Source organism: Rhinolophus ferrumequinum, chromosome 11 (genome assembly GCF_004115265.2).
Source record: "Rhinolophus ferrumequinum isolate MPI-CBG mRhiFer1 chromosome 11, mRhiFer1_v1.p, whole genome shotgun sequence".
NCBI lineage: Eukaryota > Metazoa > Chordata > Mammalia > Chiroptera > Rhinolophidae > Rhinolophus > Rhinolophus ferrumequinum.
Window position 1 is genome coordinate 7370422 of NC_046294.1, and position 16474 is coordinate 7386895.

The window sequence follows — 16474 nt, forward strand, 5'->3', positions numbered from 1 at the left end:
ACTTGGGTCTCACTGGGCTGGGTCTGCTCTGTCACCGGGAGCCAAGCCCTCACAGCCCCAGCAAGCTCAGTCAGAGGCGCACCCCCCACAAGGGGGCCCCCCCAGGCCCATCCTGTCCCTCCCCTGCTCTGGGGCTGTCGGGAGCCTGGGAAGAGCAGCGGAGGGTGAGGGCTGCTCAGGCCTCACGACCCACACCTGCTGAAAGGGGCTTTGCCTCCAGGAACTCGCATCCCTGTTCCAGCGTCACGGGCTGCTGAAGCCGCTCTTAGCTTCTGCTGTCCTCTAACTGGAGATGTTGGACAAGTTACTAAATCACTCTGGCCTTCCATTCCCCCTACCCCCACCCCCTGCCGCCTCTCAGCATCTCAGTCCTCCTCACAACTCTGAGGCTCAGAGAGGTTAAGTGACTTGTCCAAAGCCACCAGCAATCTTGTGGGCAGGATTTCTAGGAAGAAAAATCCCAGAAGGGGCACACAGGGGCCAGACCCACCGGACAGTGGCGGGAGAACAGGGGAATGAGGGAGATGGACGGGCAGGCCCGGGGCCCATCAGGGTCTCCTGCCCTCTGGTGGGGCACAGCTGCCCCTTCTCCCCCAGGCCATAGGCCTCCTCCTGTTCCTGTAAATAATTAATTAGGCCCTGCTTGCTTGTTTGTTTAGCATGAGAAATGCTCTCCCACTGAGATGCATTTATTGCTGAATAAATTTAAATATCTAATCTTCCCTTCATGAATATTACAGCACCCTAAATAGTGGCCAACATATCCTAAGCGCCTTGGCAAATGGCCCCCACAGGAGCCTGGCTGCCTCTACCTCTGCTGGCACTGCCGCCCTGGTGTCCTTCGTGACCTGGACTTGCGAGGGGCTGGGTGTGAGCTGAAGCCGTGGAGGCTGACTGTGGGCTGTGAGGCCACGCTGTTGGCAGGAGGGCTGGTGGGCTCCCGAGCAGGGGCGCTGGGCTCATTTGCAGGGGTGCCTGGGACCAGGAGGGTCAGGGCTGGAGCAGAGCGGGCAGACAGGACTCCCACACAGCAGCAGCATCTGAGGAGCTCAGGAAGGAGGCAGAAGAGATAGGGTGGCAAGAGGACCAGGACAGAGGGTCTCCAAGGCAGCCATGCTGGGTGGAGGTAGCTAGCGGTCAGCCTGTGGTTGCAGCTGGATAGTCAAGCAAGAGTGGCCCCAGACCTCTTAGCAAGGAGAGGTCCCCAAAGCGGTGCCTCTGTTGGGAGGGGGAAGTGTTGACATGGGGAGGGGGACAGGAGCCAGGTTGCAGGGGCTGGCAGTGAGGTGGGGACGCTGACACAGCAGGTATAAACAGCATCTTCCCCAAGTGGGTAAGGAGGGCAAGCGGGAGCCAGACAGTCAGGGCGGGAAGGAGGGTGGGGTGGGGAGAGATAGGCCCTTTCAGTGTCCTACAGGACACAGAGTGGCCCAGCTGTGTCACTTTGGGCAAGTTTCTCATCCTTTTTGTGCCTCAACTTCTTCTCTAAAGCAGGAAAAATAATAGCACCTCCTAGGTGTCTGTGAGCCTCAAACAAGAGGGTGGATGGAAACTGCTCGGCACCTGGCAGGTTCTCAGTAAGAGCCAAAATGCAGGAGCCAGATCCGGGAGCTCAGCGGTGAGGGTCGAGGCAGGGTGAGCCCTGGGCGGTCTTCTGGAGGAGGAAGGACCCAGCCTTCACCTGCTGGACAGACTCTGAGGACAGCCCCACCCCCCTCATGGCTCGGTCTACCCAGGTTTTCTCCAGGGTGCGTAGGGGTTAAGTTGGAGGTTTGAGGTTTGTTTGGATGTGGCCGAGGGGTCCAGGGAAGGAACTGAGGGTTAACTGATATGAACTGGGGACACTACCCTCCCACCAGGCAGCCCAAGGTTAGGTGGGGAGGGGAATCACCCTTTTCTTGGATGGAGCCAAAGGAAGCCTCCTTGAGTCTCTAAGGCTTAGCTTAGCCTAACATGAGCCCAGGACAGAGCCTGGGGTCAGAGCCAGGGGAGCTGCTGGTCTGGTTGTGTCAACAAACAGAGGAAGGGCGGCCCCTTTGGCCTCTGACTCAGGCATCCGAGCTGGGAGGCCCCTCTGGCACTGAGAAGTGGGAGAGCAACAAGGCTGGTGTGTGCACAGGGAGGGGGCAGGCAGGAGGGGCCAGGCTGCTAAGACCCTGACTGCCAGGCCAAGCTGGTGCCCAGAGCCTGGCCCTCATCTGTTTTGGGGGAACTGCACAGCGGTCACAGGGCCTGGCCCTGTTCTGGACACTGCTTGGGGGGTTCCAGCCCCGGCCTCTGCCAGCTCCAGTTCCTCCCTCCTGCTCCCACCTCATGCATCCAGGTCAGCCCCAAAAGCCTGGCTGCAGGCCTATCCAGTTCTGCAGGAAACATTAACTCCCTGAAACACAAATCTCAGTGAGCTCCACTTCCACATGCTCCCTCCTTGGGCCGAGGTCACCTGCAGGGCAGACAGCACCGGGAGATGGCCGGCAGCTGGGTGCCAAATGACTGACACCGCTGGGACAGGGCTGGGAGGCCCCCAGGAGAGCCAGCTGAGACACCCCCTGTGCTCATCCCCATATGTCCTGAACACCCTGAGCACACCTTGCCTGAACACCCGCCTCCCATCACACGCTCGGGTGTACCCACACCAGGCACATGCCCAGACTGTCACACTAATAAAATGACAACAAACACGCACAGGGTCTTCACTCACACTGGGCACAGGTGTAAGCACCTCACAGGAATGAACAGGCCTAATCCTTCCAATAGCCCTATGAGATTGCTGTCTACTATTATCCCATTTTACAGATAGGGCCGTTGAGGTCCAGAGAGATATGTGATGTGCCCTGGGTCACACATCTGTGACTGGTGGGGCTGGGATTTGAATCCAGACTGCCCAGCTCCACAGCCCCGGCTGTTGCATACCGTGCTGGGTGGTCACCTGGCACCCCCACCCGGAGCAGATATACTGCACATAGACGTGGCACACTCTAGGCCATACACCACTGTGCGGCACCGGGACACTCTCCCATGGGCTATAGCTGCCCTTATCCCTGCACTGGAGAGGAGGGGGTGGGAACCCAGTCCCAGAGCCTCTAGCAGGGTTCCCCCAACTCCTCTACCCTCTCCACCCCCACCCATGGGACACTGGGAAATCGCCTGGTGCTAGCTCCAAGTGAAGTCACAAAATTAGGTTTAATTGGGCCCCACAGGGTACAAAAGAAGACAGGAGAGTCCAGCTGGTGTCCCTGGACCTGTGGCAAGATGTTGGGGATGGGTCTGTGATGGAGGAAGAAGGGACTCAGTTTGTACATCTGTAAAATGGAGAAATGGTGGTCCTTTCCTGCTGCCAGCATTGTGAGCACCCAGCAGCTGGTGCCCATGGAGCTCCTGGCACAGGCCTGGGGTGCAGTGGGAGCTGGGGAGCTACCAGAGGTGGGTCACTTTCTCCTGGCCAGTATAATAACTCCACCCCTGAGGAGGGGTCACTGTCCCTATTTTCCAGATAAGGCACTCAGAGAAGGGAAAGGACTTGCCAACGTGCCCCATTGTCACAGGGGATGAGGGAGGAGCTGGGATTTGACCCAGGCCTGCATGAGGCCCAGACCCGCCTCTCCAGCAGGGGCCTCTCAGGCCTTGGCACCAGGGCAAGATGGAGCTGAAGGAGCATCTCCTCCACGCCTCCCACAGCGCCCGAGTTGTTTACCTGGGCTTAGGTCCCCAGGGTCTCTGGCAAGGTCCCGGAGCCACCTTCGAATCAACAAGCCCAGTCCCTGCCCCAATTAAGCCGGATTCACTAACGAGGCGGCTCATTAAGGAGACCCGAGACTCCTGTGCAGCCTGAGCCCGCCCGCCCACCTCCCCGCCTTGGCGCAGGGAAGATGCTGAAAGACCAGACTCAAGGCCCGACTCAATTTGCCTCTTGTAACTAAGTGGCCTCGGTTTCCTCATCTGTAAAGTGGATCCTAGAGCTTGCGCGGCCACGAGGGGCCTCGCCTAGGGAGATCGGCCTTGGAATTGGGTGCGTGGGTCGGCTGGCATAACCCGGTGGAGCCCAGAGGACGAACTTCCCCCGGGCCGGGCGCGGGTGGCGGTTCCCGCCTCCTAGAGACCTCCGCGTCGGGGAGGCCCCTGCCCTGCAGTGCCCCAGCCTCGCAGCACGCAAAGAGCAGGGCGGGCTGGGTGCGCCCCCTGCCGGCCGCCCCGCGTCTCTTCCCGTCGGGGTCCGCGGCGGCCCCTCCGTGTCCTGGAGGGGACAGGTTTCCCCAGATGGGAAACAATGTGGGGAGGCGGCGACGCGAACGGCTGGAAGCCGCGGGAGAAAGGCGTGTCGCCGTGTGGGTCCCACACAGCCGAGGGGACTGGGACCAGTCAGTCGTGGGCATCAGCCTTCTCCTCTGTAATATGGGCTCGGGAGGAACGCGGGGAGCCCGTGGCTCACTCCCCCTCCTCTGCAGTGGACGGCTGCATTCACCGGGCCGCCGGGCCCCTGCTCACCGACGAGTGCCGGACCCTGCAGAACTGCGAGACCGGCAAGGCCAAGATCACTGGCGGCTATCGGCTGCCGGCTAAGTGTGAGTCCCGTCATCCCCTAGCTCTGTGGGAAGCAGACAGGGCGTTTTGTGTCATTTGGGGAGGTTAATGATGAGACCCCCACAGAATTGCTGGGGGCCTCCTCAGGGGGCACTTCTTAGCCGTAAGTTCCATGATCTGGCCCCTCCTCGTACACCCCAGGAAACAGGTGAAGGCGGGATGCGTGGAGGCTGGGGAAGGGCAAGGACCTAAAAGGGGAGGGGCGAACTGAGGGGGCGGGGCCTTCGCGCACCTGTTGCACACAGATATGCGGAGAAGCCCAGCGCGGGCCTGCCCGTGTCTATCGAGGTGTGGATTTGGGCTCCAGGGCACACCTGTGTACCCACATGGGTGGAGTCCTCCTCTGGGGAGTCTCGGAACTTGGGGGGTAGAAGGCCCGTTTCCTGTTCTCTCCAGGGCCCAGGCTGGCAGGGGGAGGGCCGAGGACCGCAGGGAGACTCCGGCCGGCCTGACCCCGTCGTCTCCTGCAGATGTCATCCATACGGTGGGGCCCATTGCCCACGGAGAGCCCAGCACCAGCCAGGCTACCGAGCTCCGCAGCTGCTACCTGAGCAGCCTCGACCTGTTGCTGGAGCACCGGCTCCGCTCGGCGGTGAGAGCGCCGGGGGCGGGGCGAGAGAGGCCTGGAGCCGGGGTTGACGGCCCGGAGGGAGGAGGGGGCGGGGGCGAGGCGGAAAGTGACGCTGTCCCCATCCCCTCTCCCCTCCACCCCCTCCCAGGCATTCCCCTGCATCTCCACTGGTGTGTTTGGTGAGTGGGGTCCTCGAAAGGAGGAAGGGCGGAGTGGGCGGGCCAAGATACGGAGAGGGGCGGAGCGGGGAGGGGCCGTGGAGTGGGAGCTTGGCAATTCGCGGAGCCGCGAGGGGGCGGGCCAGAGCCCGCACTTATTCTCGCCGGGTCCCCAGGCTACCCCAACGAGGCGGCGGCCGAGGTCGTGCTGACCGCGCTGCGCGAGTGGCTGGAACAGCACAAGGACAAGGTTAGACCCGTGCCCAGTCGAGGGGACTGGACGGGGTGGGGTAGTGGGGTGCATTCCGGCCCCGCGACCAGCCCCCATCAGTCATCTCTAAGAGCAAGGGTGCAGAGTACCTGGCCTAAGGGTCTCTGGCCATGCCAGCCCTTCCTGCATGCCCTCTCCTTCCCTTAGCCGGTTTCCCTTCCTGCGCACACAGTGCAGCCCTCCCGGAAAGCCTAGCTCTAAGCTCAGGGTCAAGGACGTCCCAAGGCCAAGGCAGGTGACCCTGCAGGACCAGGGGCAGTAATAAGACCTGGGACCCACCCGGGAGAGGGTGGCTCCCGCTCAAACTGAGCAGGCCCTGGTGCAGGTGGACCGGCTGATCATCTGTGTGTTCCTGGAGAAGGATGAAAACATCTACCTGCAGCGGCTCCCCCACTACTTCCCCGTGGGTATGTACTTGCTGTGGTGTCAGCACCCCGGCCAGCCCCTGCCCCTCCCCACCCACCCTGCGCCAGGTTCTCAGTGTCCTCTGCCTTCCAGCCTGACTGCACCCCACCGCCCACCCTGTCCAGGACTGGTAAGCAGGGCCTGGCCCGCTGTGTGACTGCCCACTAACACACCCGCTCGCCCTCGGTGCTCACCCCCACGCATGGCCGCAGCCTGGGAGGCCCAGGGAAGCCCACAGCCCACCACTTCCTCTGACCTCTGCTCTGCCCACAGACTCGCCGGGGCCTGCCAGACCTCACTCCCAGCTCTGAAAGGTCTCCGAAGCCTGCAGCTGTGCCTGGGCCTGGCCGCCCCATCCTGCCCTTCAGCCCCTCCCCCAGGAGCCTAATAAAGACCACCTTTGTTGCAGCTCCTGCTGTCCGAGCTTTGGCTGGGGTGAGGGAGGCAGCCCAGGGGGTGGGCAGCTGCTTTGGTCAGAGGCTGGCGAGGGCTCTCAGTGAGCCGGTGAGGGAGGCACGGGCCGGACGGCAGAGGTGGGCAGCAGCGCTTCACATTTATTAAGGGCCTGCCCCCAAGGAGCTCACAGCCTGGGGGCCCAGCTCCCACATGTGCTAGGGTGGGGGAGGAAAGGAGGTGAAAGCAAAAAGGCAGGCAATGCAGACACCGGGGCCCAAGCAAAGGGGGTGCAAAGCAGGCACAGGCAAGGGTCCTGGGGTGGGTAGGGGGATGGTGGCCTGGCAAGCCCTGCCCGGACCTGGGGACTGGACCAAGCACAGGCTTGAAAGCTGCCCCTCCCCCAGCAGACTGGGGCTGCCTGGGATGCACCGGGACGTCCTGGCTCCTCCACCTACCCTGAGCAGGCCCCACCATCATGGCCGCCCTCTCCACCCAGGACTCCAAGGCCAGGAAGGCAGGCAGCTGGGATCTGGGGCCCTGGCCATGAAAGCAGGGTGGCGGTGGGGCCTATGAGGGAGCAGCTTAAAGCCTTGATGGTCCTGGGTCCCTGGGCAAATCCCCAAGGAACTTCCAAATTTCCATGGAAACCCCTGGGCCAGCTAAGGAAGAAAGGGGGGAGGCGTGAAGGAAGCAGAACCCAATAACCAGGAGTGGGCCCCAAGAGGCCTGGCCCCTCAAAACTGCTGCTGGTAGGGAGCTTGGGCGTCAGACAGGCGAAAGGCCGAGAGGAACCCACCTGGGGGAAGGGGGAAAGCCAGACACATAGCAGCCAGGCGGGCAGCAGCAGAGCAGGGACACGCACACGCGGCTTACCACCAGCGTCCCCTTTTAATAAAACACGGAAGGTTGTGTGACAGGGAAGAGGGAGTGAAGTATGACCATTTACAACCACACAAAAACCTCTGTACATGTCTAGCGCCTGGCAGAGGGGAGGCAGCAGGGCAGCGGCGGGCGGGGCCAGCCCTATTTGTAGAGGATGTCGTAGTGTCCAGGCCGGTAGAGAAGGTAGACCTTGGGCTCAGAGCCCTCGGGGAAGACGTGCGGGTTGGTGGTGCCGCCCTCGCCGCGGTCCATGTACTCCACCTGGATGGAGACGCTGAGAGCCTGGGCCAGCGCGATGATGTGGATATGGTCGCTCTCCTTGCACATGGGCTCCACCTCCTGCAGCACAGGTCCAGGTCAGGGCCAGGGTCTCAGCACCTCCTCCCCCAGCCCTGGGGCTCCCCACCGATGGGAGAGAAAAGCGAGGACCCCCAGTCTGAGAAGTAGGGCGGGGCGGTACCTGCTGGCAGAACTCCTTGACAGTCCGCCCACCCTCAATGAAATGCTCGAAGAACTTGCTCTCCCGCTGCAGGTAGCCGGAGGTGAGCAGCCGCAGGTAGACCACCAGGTAGTCCGAAGTGCTCTGGTCATTGAAGGAGGCCAGCAGGTCGGCTACTGAGATCTGCTTCTCCACCTGCTCAATCAGGTCCATGAACTGCCACCAGGGGGACAGAGAGCAAGATGACAGAAGAGCAAGGGCAACCCACCATGCCAGGCCACACACCCTCCACCCTAGCCTAGCGGGTGGCAGGGACGGCTGGGCTCACCGTGTTATGGAAATCCTCAATTGTGAACTCGGTAAAGCCCTGGGACACCAGGTCCTCTTTGCTCTTGGCAGACACAGCCTTGAACCTGGCAGTGGGAGAGAGAGGGAGGCCACCATGGGCTCCTCGGCCAGCAGAGCAGGCGCCCCGAGGCCAGCGTCAGACAAGGATGGTCCTTACCCCCAGTTCAGAAGGAAAGTCCCCCGCAGCAACCCAGCCTACCATCTGGCCTCAGCTGGGGGAGGAGGGAGCCCGAGCCCTTCATGGGACCGTGGTCCAACTCCTTCAGCCAAGCACCCACCCTCCTCACCTCTGCAACTCCTTGCTGTCTTCCAGCAGCGCCTCCAAGTGGGAGAAGCCGAAGGCTCGATAGAAGCAGTTCCCATCGGGCCTGGTCTTGCGGATGTACGAGTACTTTTTGTGGAGGTCCTGCAGAGAGGTAGCCCCGCCCCACCCCATGCCGTCAACATCAGGCCAGAACCCGGCAGGCCAAGGAGCCCGCACGAAGGCCACACCACAGCAGTGGCAACTGAGATGAGCTCCAAGCAGCCACCTGCCATCCTTGGCTGCTGATTCTGGTGATGGGAGGCACTGCGTGACCCACTGCCGAGAGCCTCAAAAGCCTCAGGAAACCGTGGGGGACGCACTGGCTTCCCAGGTCACCGAAGCAGTCACAGCCCGACTGCCGTGTCTACCTCCAGTACCCAACACAGTGCCTGGGCCTGCGGGACTGTCTACTCATAGAAACGGGCGAGTGAGTCAGTCCTTGACCAGTGCAGTTTTTCTAGTGAACAGTCCTCAAACCACGCGAGGCCAGGGCAAACTGGTCAAGGTCAGGGTGCGGGACGGGCTCCACGCCGCAGCCCAGGGCGGGGAACAGCCTCCTTCTCAGAGCTACCTCCCTCACAGGTACCATTTCTGTGTGATCTTTTCCGGTTTCCTCCCCAAACTCCATGGAATTTCTTCCGTCAAACCCACCCACACGAGTGGGCCATTAGTGCTGCCTGGCCTGGGCACCCTCCCCTGCTCCGACATCTACTTCTTACCTTCTCCATTCTCCTCAAACCCCACCCTTCTTCCCGCTGGCCTTGCTTCCTTTCCGAATATTTTCCCTGAGAAGCCCTCGGCTACCACCCGCACATCCACCCTCGGCCTTTTCTCCTCACCCTCTGAGGGTCCAAGGCTGCTGCCAGAGCCAGTCCCCACCCTCGGGCTCAAGGACATTGTTCCATGAAGTCTTCCGCCTCTTCCTGCGTCATCACTTTTCCTCTCGCTACTGGTTGAGACCCATCAGCATATAAACACAAAGCTCGTTCTCGCTTTAAAAAAATCCTTTGCGTCACACGAAGTCCTTCCCAGTTACTACCCAATTTCTCTACTCGCCTCTATGGCAGAACTCGTCATGAAGCCGTGTTCCCTGTCTCCATTTCTCTTCTCCTGAGAACGGAATCTAAGCAGGCTGTTACTCGTCAAGGTCACGGATGCCCTCCTAAGTCCGAGGGGCAAACGCACTCCTCCCCATACCGGCCCTCGGCAGCATCCAGGCACGGTGATGCCACCCACCGTGACACCACCATCCTTTGAAGCCATGCACCCCAGGACGCCACCTCCACGTGGCTTGCAGACCCATCCTCTCCTGGTCCTCCTCCTACCTCGCTGCCATTCTTCATCTCTCTAACCTGTGAAGGTCAGAGCCGCCGCCAAACCACACAGCACCCTTCCTCAAGACACACAGTGTCACCTGCCAGAAGACGGTGATGACACATGTCCATCCACAGTGGCTGTCACATAGATGGCCTGGGACAGCTTCCGCTTGTTGTCATACTCGCTCTGATGTCACCAGTCTTGGGATTTCAACGGCCCTAAATGTAACTCTTCGCCCGCCCATCTCAGCCCTGAACTCCATCTGCAACTCTCACGCCCACCGCGTCGCCCACACGTCCACACTGCCTGACACAGCAGGTCCTGACCTCCACGCACCTGCCCTCAGCCTTCGCTCAGTCAATGCAAGTCCACCTGTCAGCTGTTAAAGCCAAAACGTCAGTCACTTCCGACTTCCGGCTGCATCTTCAGTACATCCAGCACCAAGTGCTGCTCACTACTTAAATCTGCCACCAGGTCTCAGCCGCTCCCGCCGCCTCCTGGTTTCAGGTCTCCCTGCCTGTTCAGTCTGTTCTTACCCAGAACAACCCAAGAGACCTGCTGACACTCATCTCCCTCCAAGTCCTTTCTCTGGCCGCAGCCCCCATCTCCCAGTCACACTGGCCCCCACGCTGCACCCCAGCCCAGACCTCAGGGGCACTGCTCGGCCCCGGGGACACACTCCACTCCCATGCCTGTCTGTTCATCACTCCACCACCACCTTCTCAGCGAGCGCCTCGCTGAACCCCTCCTTAGAACTGCAAACCCTCGCACTCCCCAGCTCCGTGCCCCGCTTCCCTTTCCTCACAGCGCCCAGCACCTCTGACACAGACATTTTAGTTACCCCCGGCTCACTGTCTGTCCAGTAGGAACTATAAGCTTCATGAGGGCAGGAGTTTCTCCTGGGGTCATCGCCTGGCCCACAGTATGTGCTCCTACTTGTTAGATCAATAGTTCACACGCCAACCACTGAAGAGCCCAAACCACTGAAGTTACCATAGCTGCTAGGATCCTTCTGAGCACTTCCTGTGCCAGGCCCTCTGCTGAGGGCATGTCCATTAATCCTCACGGGCCCATCTCACTCTCACCCAGCTCTGCTTGGGCTCTGCCATCTAGGCTTAGGCTCCTCCCTGGGAGCAAAGGGGCTCAGGCACAGCAGAGTGAGGGTGTCAGACCTCCTGCGCAGACAGAATGACTCGATGGGAAGAACTCAAGAGGCCTCCCTGTCGATTTCAGCAGGGTGGTCTAAGTGTGAAGGGTAGGCCTTGAAATGGAGGCCCCCCCCACTCCTCTAACCCAGCACATGGGGAGGCGGACCCACACGTTCCTAAGCCCTGGCTGAGCGCTGTGCACTGAGCTCCACACCTGACCACCGCCGTCTACTTCACGCCTCACACTCGTCCTGTACGGCAGAGACCTCTCCACCCAGTTGAGCGATCGCAGGCTCCAAGAAGCTCAGTGTTGCCCGAGATCATACAGCTAGAAGTGGTGAAGCCATGACTCAAACCCAGGTCTGTCAGGCTCCAGAGCCAGTGCCTTCATCTCTCCACAGGCCTCCTGGGTAAATCACAAACACCCTGAACAAAGGGGTCCGAGTAGACCACAAGCCACACACAGCTGATCTGGCCTACAGGTGTGTTGTTTGATCCACACAACGTTTCCAGTTTGAACTAGCTGCCAACTGTTAGAAGTCTGGAGATTTCACATCAAAATAATTTCTGGCTTGTCTTGGAAAAACAGATCTGGCAACAATGGATAACAGGCATGGACACCCCCACTTGCCCTGGGTGCTTCCACTTCCTGCTGCTGGCTGATGCCCGCTGTTCACCACCTGACCACCATTAATCTCCTGGGTTACCTGCCTAACCCCTGACGTGGATAGCCCCAAAGGCCCCTCTTTCAGATGGAAGGTTCTAAGCATCTCTGCTCTTTCAGGGGAGAAGGGGGAGTAACATTTACTAAACCCCAGGCTGTGCCAATGGCTACTATTTACATATATCCACCGTCACATTTCAATCTGCCAGCTCACAGAGCAGAAAGTGAGTGGATAAGGGACTTACCTGTTTGTAAATGCAGCAGGGCCGGGCACAAAGGTCTGTAGGCCCACTTCCCCGCTGCTGCCTCCTCTCCACAAAGATCCCGGAGGCAGACTGAGACACCCCCCTGCCACAACCCTCCGGCCCCACACAGCCCCAGCCCATTCAGCCCCAAAGTGAGCACTGAGCAGAGGTGATCACCCCCAAGGTGTCAGCTCTAGGCTCCACAGCCTTCATCTCTCTCAACCTCACCACCACCCTCAACAACCATGGGCCTGTTCTTTCATCATCCTGATTCTATAGCTGAGGACCCCACAGCTCAGAGACACTGAAGGATCTGCCAAGGATAAAGCTGCTGTGTGAACCGAGGTCTTTTGATTCCAGAGTTTGCACACTTAAGAACCAGCAACCAGAGGGCTCCGCAACACCCTCCCCTCCATGAGGCCAGCGCAGCAAGGAGCAGGTCTGAGGCAGGCAAGCTCCTGCTCCTGCTCCTGCCCCCAGGCCTCTTCTGGGTCCCTCAGCCAGGCTCCCACCTTGATCTTCTGTTGATAGATGTTGTCATCCTCGGCATACTCCTTGTACAGGACCGAGAGCTCCAGCCGCTCCGAGACCAGAGGATTCTGGACGGCAATCTGCAGAGGGGAGGGAAGCCATCATGTTCTGGCAGGTGGATGCCGTGACCCATACCTAACAGCCAGAACACCTAAACCAGGGGTGCTGGGCAGTCACCCAGTGGCACAGTGACCCTTCCCCCCCACACACAAAGGCATCCAGTATCTAGCACAGCTTAGAGGAGAACGCTTCCAAAGCACAAATAAACAACAGGCCTCAGGCCCAGCCTATGTGTCTCCACAAGAGGGCCATGACCACAGCCCCTCACCTCTTGCTGAATACGGTCCTGCTGAGCCATGATGGCTTCATCATAGGCGAGGCAGTTAACACCTGCAAGAAGGAAGAGACCGAGGATTACAGTGGGCCCTGGCTGTAACGTCAGGTGTAATGTCCACTCCAGGCAGCCAGACTGAAGACAAGAGCAGCCAAGAGAGCAGGCTTACAATCTGGAAGCATGCGGCTCACACCCTGCTCCACCCCACCTGTGTGATCTTGGCAAAGTCCGTTCCCCTCCCAGGCCTTAGCTTCCTCATCTTTAAAATGAGGGGCAGAGGTGATTGCCCCCAAGGTGTGCTCCTGCAGCTCTAATACCATCCCCCTTGGCTTCCTAACCTCACCTCCCAGCAGTCTGGGAATGCTCCCCGGCCAGGGCCAAGGCCAGGCGGGATCTCCTGGGGAAGTAAGACGACGAGGTGGAGTCCTGAGCTGGAGGAGAGCTTCCTGTGAGCCTCCACTGTACTTGACCACACCCTTCCTCCTCCTGCTGTCCTGGGGATTCTTCATGGTGCCCATTTTACAGATAAAAACAAATGTAGACTGGCGAAGGAATCTGCCAAGGTCACAACTAGGAAAGACCTGTGGTCAGGCCCAGGTCTAATTCCACAGGCTGAGCTGTTCACCATACCTCTCCTCCACCTCCTCACTCAGAACTTCCCTCCTCCTAAAAAGAGGCTAATCCCAGCATGTTCCTCCCCTCACTGAAACGTCAGGAGGGGGTGGTACCCTAGAGCTATACTGTTAAGGGTTCAACCGGGAGTTGGGCAGGGACCCCACTCTGAGCAGCCACCAGTGAGGATGCAGGAATTCTGGTGCTGGCTCTTATTTAACTTATGTGATCCCAAACAAGTCCCTTCTGGGGGCCTGGGTCTCCCAGTGCTCAGTCCCTCAAGTGTGCTGTAGAATGGGGGGGATGGTGAATGACTTTTAAGGCCAATCCTTTGGGGCCTTGAGCACCCGGATCCCGTTTCACTGCCCTGCAACCGGGCCGTCCTTCCAACCCAAACGACCTACTCAGTCCCCAGGGCCTAACTCGTGGGTGAAAAAGGAGAAGGTGGCACCATTTTGAGAGGCCCAACTCTTCAGAAGTCTAAGAAAACAATGCCCGGACAGGCGGAAAGGGGCTACAAGGCCAGAAGAGGGGGCTCTACCGGAAACGCAGACTGCACTTTTTAGGGCACACCCGCGGCTGCTCACACCCCCCGGCCGCCCGCAGCATCCCCAGTGGCCGCCCAGTCCTTTGTGCTCTGCAGCCCAGAGTAACTCGACGCCCTCCCGGGCGCAGTGTGCTCTGGAGAACACGGGCGGCCGAACTCCGGCCTAGGCCTCTGCATGGCTGCAAGGACGGGGATGGCAGGGCTCGGGACCCGGGAGCCCGGTGACGAGGGGCTAGGCGGGGGGCGGGGCGCCCCAGGCCCCGCCCCGGGAGCGCGCGAGGGGGAAGGGCCGCGGGCTTGGGCCCGCCCCGCCCGCCCGGCCGGGGGTCGCGGCGGGGGCTCTTTCCATTGTGAGGGGGAGGGGAGGCGGCAGCGGGGGAGGAAGGGGCCGTCCGTGCGCTTCGCCCCCGGCCGCCCCGCCCCCAGCATCCCCGGGAACCGGAGGCCCGGCACCGCCCCTGCTAGCCCAGGATGGACGGCCCTCCCTCGGTCAGTACCTTCAGAGTCGCTGCCCAGCGGCTCCTGCTTCTGCTGCTGAGGTTCCTCCGCCGCCATCTTTAAACAGCGCCGCACTGTGGACCGCTTCCGGGTTACCCGTTGCCCTCCTCCCGGAAGAGAGCCCCTCCTCGTGGCCCCTCCTTGGCAACGCCCTTAGCAACGGGGTCCCCCTCGGAAGTTGTCACCTGAGGGGCTCGCAGTTCCTGTGGCCGGGGCGGGCGTAGGGGTTCAGGCCCAGTGAGGGGAGACGGCCGTCCCGCTCACCCTCCCCCCACTTAGCTCCCTCTTCCCGGGCTCCCAGAGCTCCCGATGCTAAGAGCCTCCTGGAGCCAATTCAGTTTTCTTTTCTCTGGAGTTGGAAACGCGGATTGTGTTGAGATAAGTAGGAAGGTGAAATAAAAATCACCGAAGATAACATTCCTGCGGCGGGCTCCAGAACTCACGGCAGGCGATTGCAGCGAGGAGACAGGGAACCAAGCTAACGTCGGAGCCCGGGACGCCAGCGCCCCTCTCCCCGAGCCTCGGTCCTGAACGGGCTTTGGTGTCCTGCTTCCGGCAGGAAGAACACATCTCTCAGGGTCAAGGGCAAAGTCTCAGGATCTAACTTGGGACACCGTGCACTTCTGGTTGTGAGAAAAGCACGGCCTTTTTAAAAGCAGAGTTGATAAAAGTGGAAAACAGATTAGTAGTTGCCAACGGGGTTGAGGGGATGGGGCCGGAGTGATTGTGAAAAGGAAACAGGATGCATCCTTATGGAGATGGAAACGTTCTGTATGTTGACTATATGAATATCCTAGTATATGCTCTACTGTAGTTTTGGAAGACGTAAGATGTTACCAATGGGGAAACTGGGTGAAGGCTACACGGGATCTTCCTGTGCAATCTATTTAAATTGCCTGTGAATTATCTACAAATAAAAAGGTTTGAAAGTAGCAAGGCCTTGCATGCTAAAGATGCTATTATTTAGAGAGGTTGCAATCTGGGTCTCTAGTTCTTGACTTTTCACTATGGAAGCCCTTCTTCATGACAGTGCACTTGTCTTTTAGCACTGGAGGAGGCTGTGCCTGCGTCAGTCGGATCCCATTTGTGCTGGTACAGGAGCAGTATGACTGAAAGTTTTCGTGAGCTCTGTCCAGTCCTGGAGCAGGTGCAGTTGGTGCCTGGGCTCACCACACAGCCCACGGTGGTGGCCTCACAGCAATGCTTCAAATGTCAATCTGTGTCCCAGAAACTACAGATTACTATTTATTGGGTCCTTGAGCCTTGGGGTTTCTTCCAAACTCAAGAAAGCAAAGGGTCCACCCTATTTAGACCCCATGCCTACCAACTGTTCATTCCTTTTTGGATTTTTAACAATGAAATCTGTAAATGCCAATCAGATCTTCAGTCAGTGGAAAAGAATTGGTATTACCCAATGAAGAGCTAAGATATTTGATGATAAGAACATTTCTATTTGGCTTTTCAAAATTTTGAAAATAGCTATAACTCCACCGCTACCCCCACCCCTACTTAAACTAGGGAGCCCATGGTGAGGGAAGGGGTGCAGGGGGAGCTGGCGTTGGGACTAAAGGTCAGGACAGGGAACACAGCTACACTGGAGAGCGAGGAATCCATTGTGGTCCAGTGCTGGACCACAGCCAAGCTGCCAACGCCAACACTTCCCTCCCAAGGGCTTGGGGCTTGAAGAGCAGACCCGCACCCTGTATCAAGGGCCTGTAATCAGAGTCCTCTCTCCTACACGCTGCCCAGCCCTCCCCATCTCGTCAGGCAGAATGGGCAGGACATGGCTAGAGGGAAGCTGTGGCTCTTAATCCATACCGGGGTGCCCAACTTTTGCCCCACTCTTTCCCAGACCAATTTATTTGGTGGTTAATAAGTTCTCTTACCCTCATTCCATGGTAAATGTCACTTTTACCATGGCGGGGGGGTGATTTTCTATCCTAAAGCATCTAAAACCCAACTACACATTTGTCAGGAATCACCAGTGTATCTCCAGCTTTTCCTCTGCTTCCCAATTTGCCAACCCAGAAACAGCCTCTGGCTGCTGTCCCTGGGTGCCAAGGCCTGTCACGAAACAGGCAGCACTGTCACTGGGGCTGCTGTTGGATACAGTCACAGAGATGACAGGCAGCAGCCTACTTTATTTTCACAGATGCTTCCTCACAGCCCTGCTGGCCCAGAATGTGTCTGGATCGACCCACATCCATGTCCATCAGATTCTGTCAG

The 16474-nt window shown here is 59.3% G+C and overlaps 2 protein-coding genes across 4 annotated transcripts in view; one reads left to right on the forward strand and one right to left on the reverse strand.

Annotated features, from left to right (window-relative positions):
* MACROD1 (mono-ADP ribosylhydrolase 1) overlaps window positions 1-6391 on the forward strand; it is a 142140-nt gene extending 135749 nt beyond the window's left edge. For 2 of the 3 annotated variants that reach the window (XM_033119533.1, XM_033119532.1), the window contains 6 exons: window positions 4443-4559; window positions 5049-5170; window positions 5298-5328; window positions 5484-5557; window positions 5904-5985; window positions 6257-6391. In XM_033119533.1, coding sequence (XP_032975424.1) covers window positions 4443-4559; window positions 5049-5170; window positions 5298-5328; window positions 5484-5557; window positions 5904-5985; window positions 6257-6294 — 464 coding nt within the window. In that variant the 3' untranslated portion in view covers window positions 6295-6391. Of the gene's footprint in view, window positions 1-4442; window positions 4560-5048; window positions 5171-5297; window positions 5329-5483; window positions 5558-5903; window positions 5986-6076; window positions 6114-6256 lie in introns of all 3 variants that reach the window. The other variant, XM_033119534.1, reaches the window with a different exon arrangement.
* A 119-nt stretch (window positions 6392-6510) lies between these two features.
* On the reverse strand, window positions 6511-14785 carry OTUB1 (OTU deubiquitinase, ubiquitin aldehyde binding 1). Its single transcript, XM_033120945.1, has 7 exons — window positions 14248-14785; window positions 12586-12647; window positions 12239-12337; window positions 8336-8454; window positions 8029-8113; window positions 7722-7916; window positions 6511-7600 (listed from the first exon to the last, which is right to left on the reverse strand). Exons 1-7 carry the CDS (start codon window positions 14303-14305, stop codon window positions 7403-7405), a joined length of 816 nt encoding a protein of 271 aa, XP_032976836.1. The 5' UTR covers window positions 14306-14785; the 3' UTR covers window positions 6511-7402.
* Between the last annotated feature and the right edge of the window lie 1689 nt (window positions 14786-16474).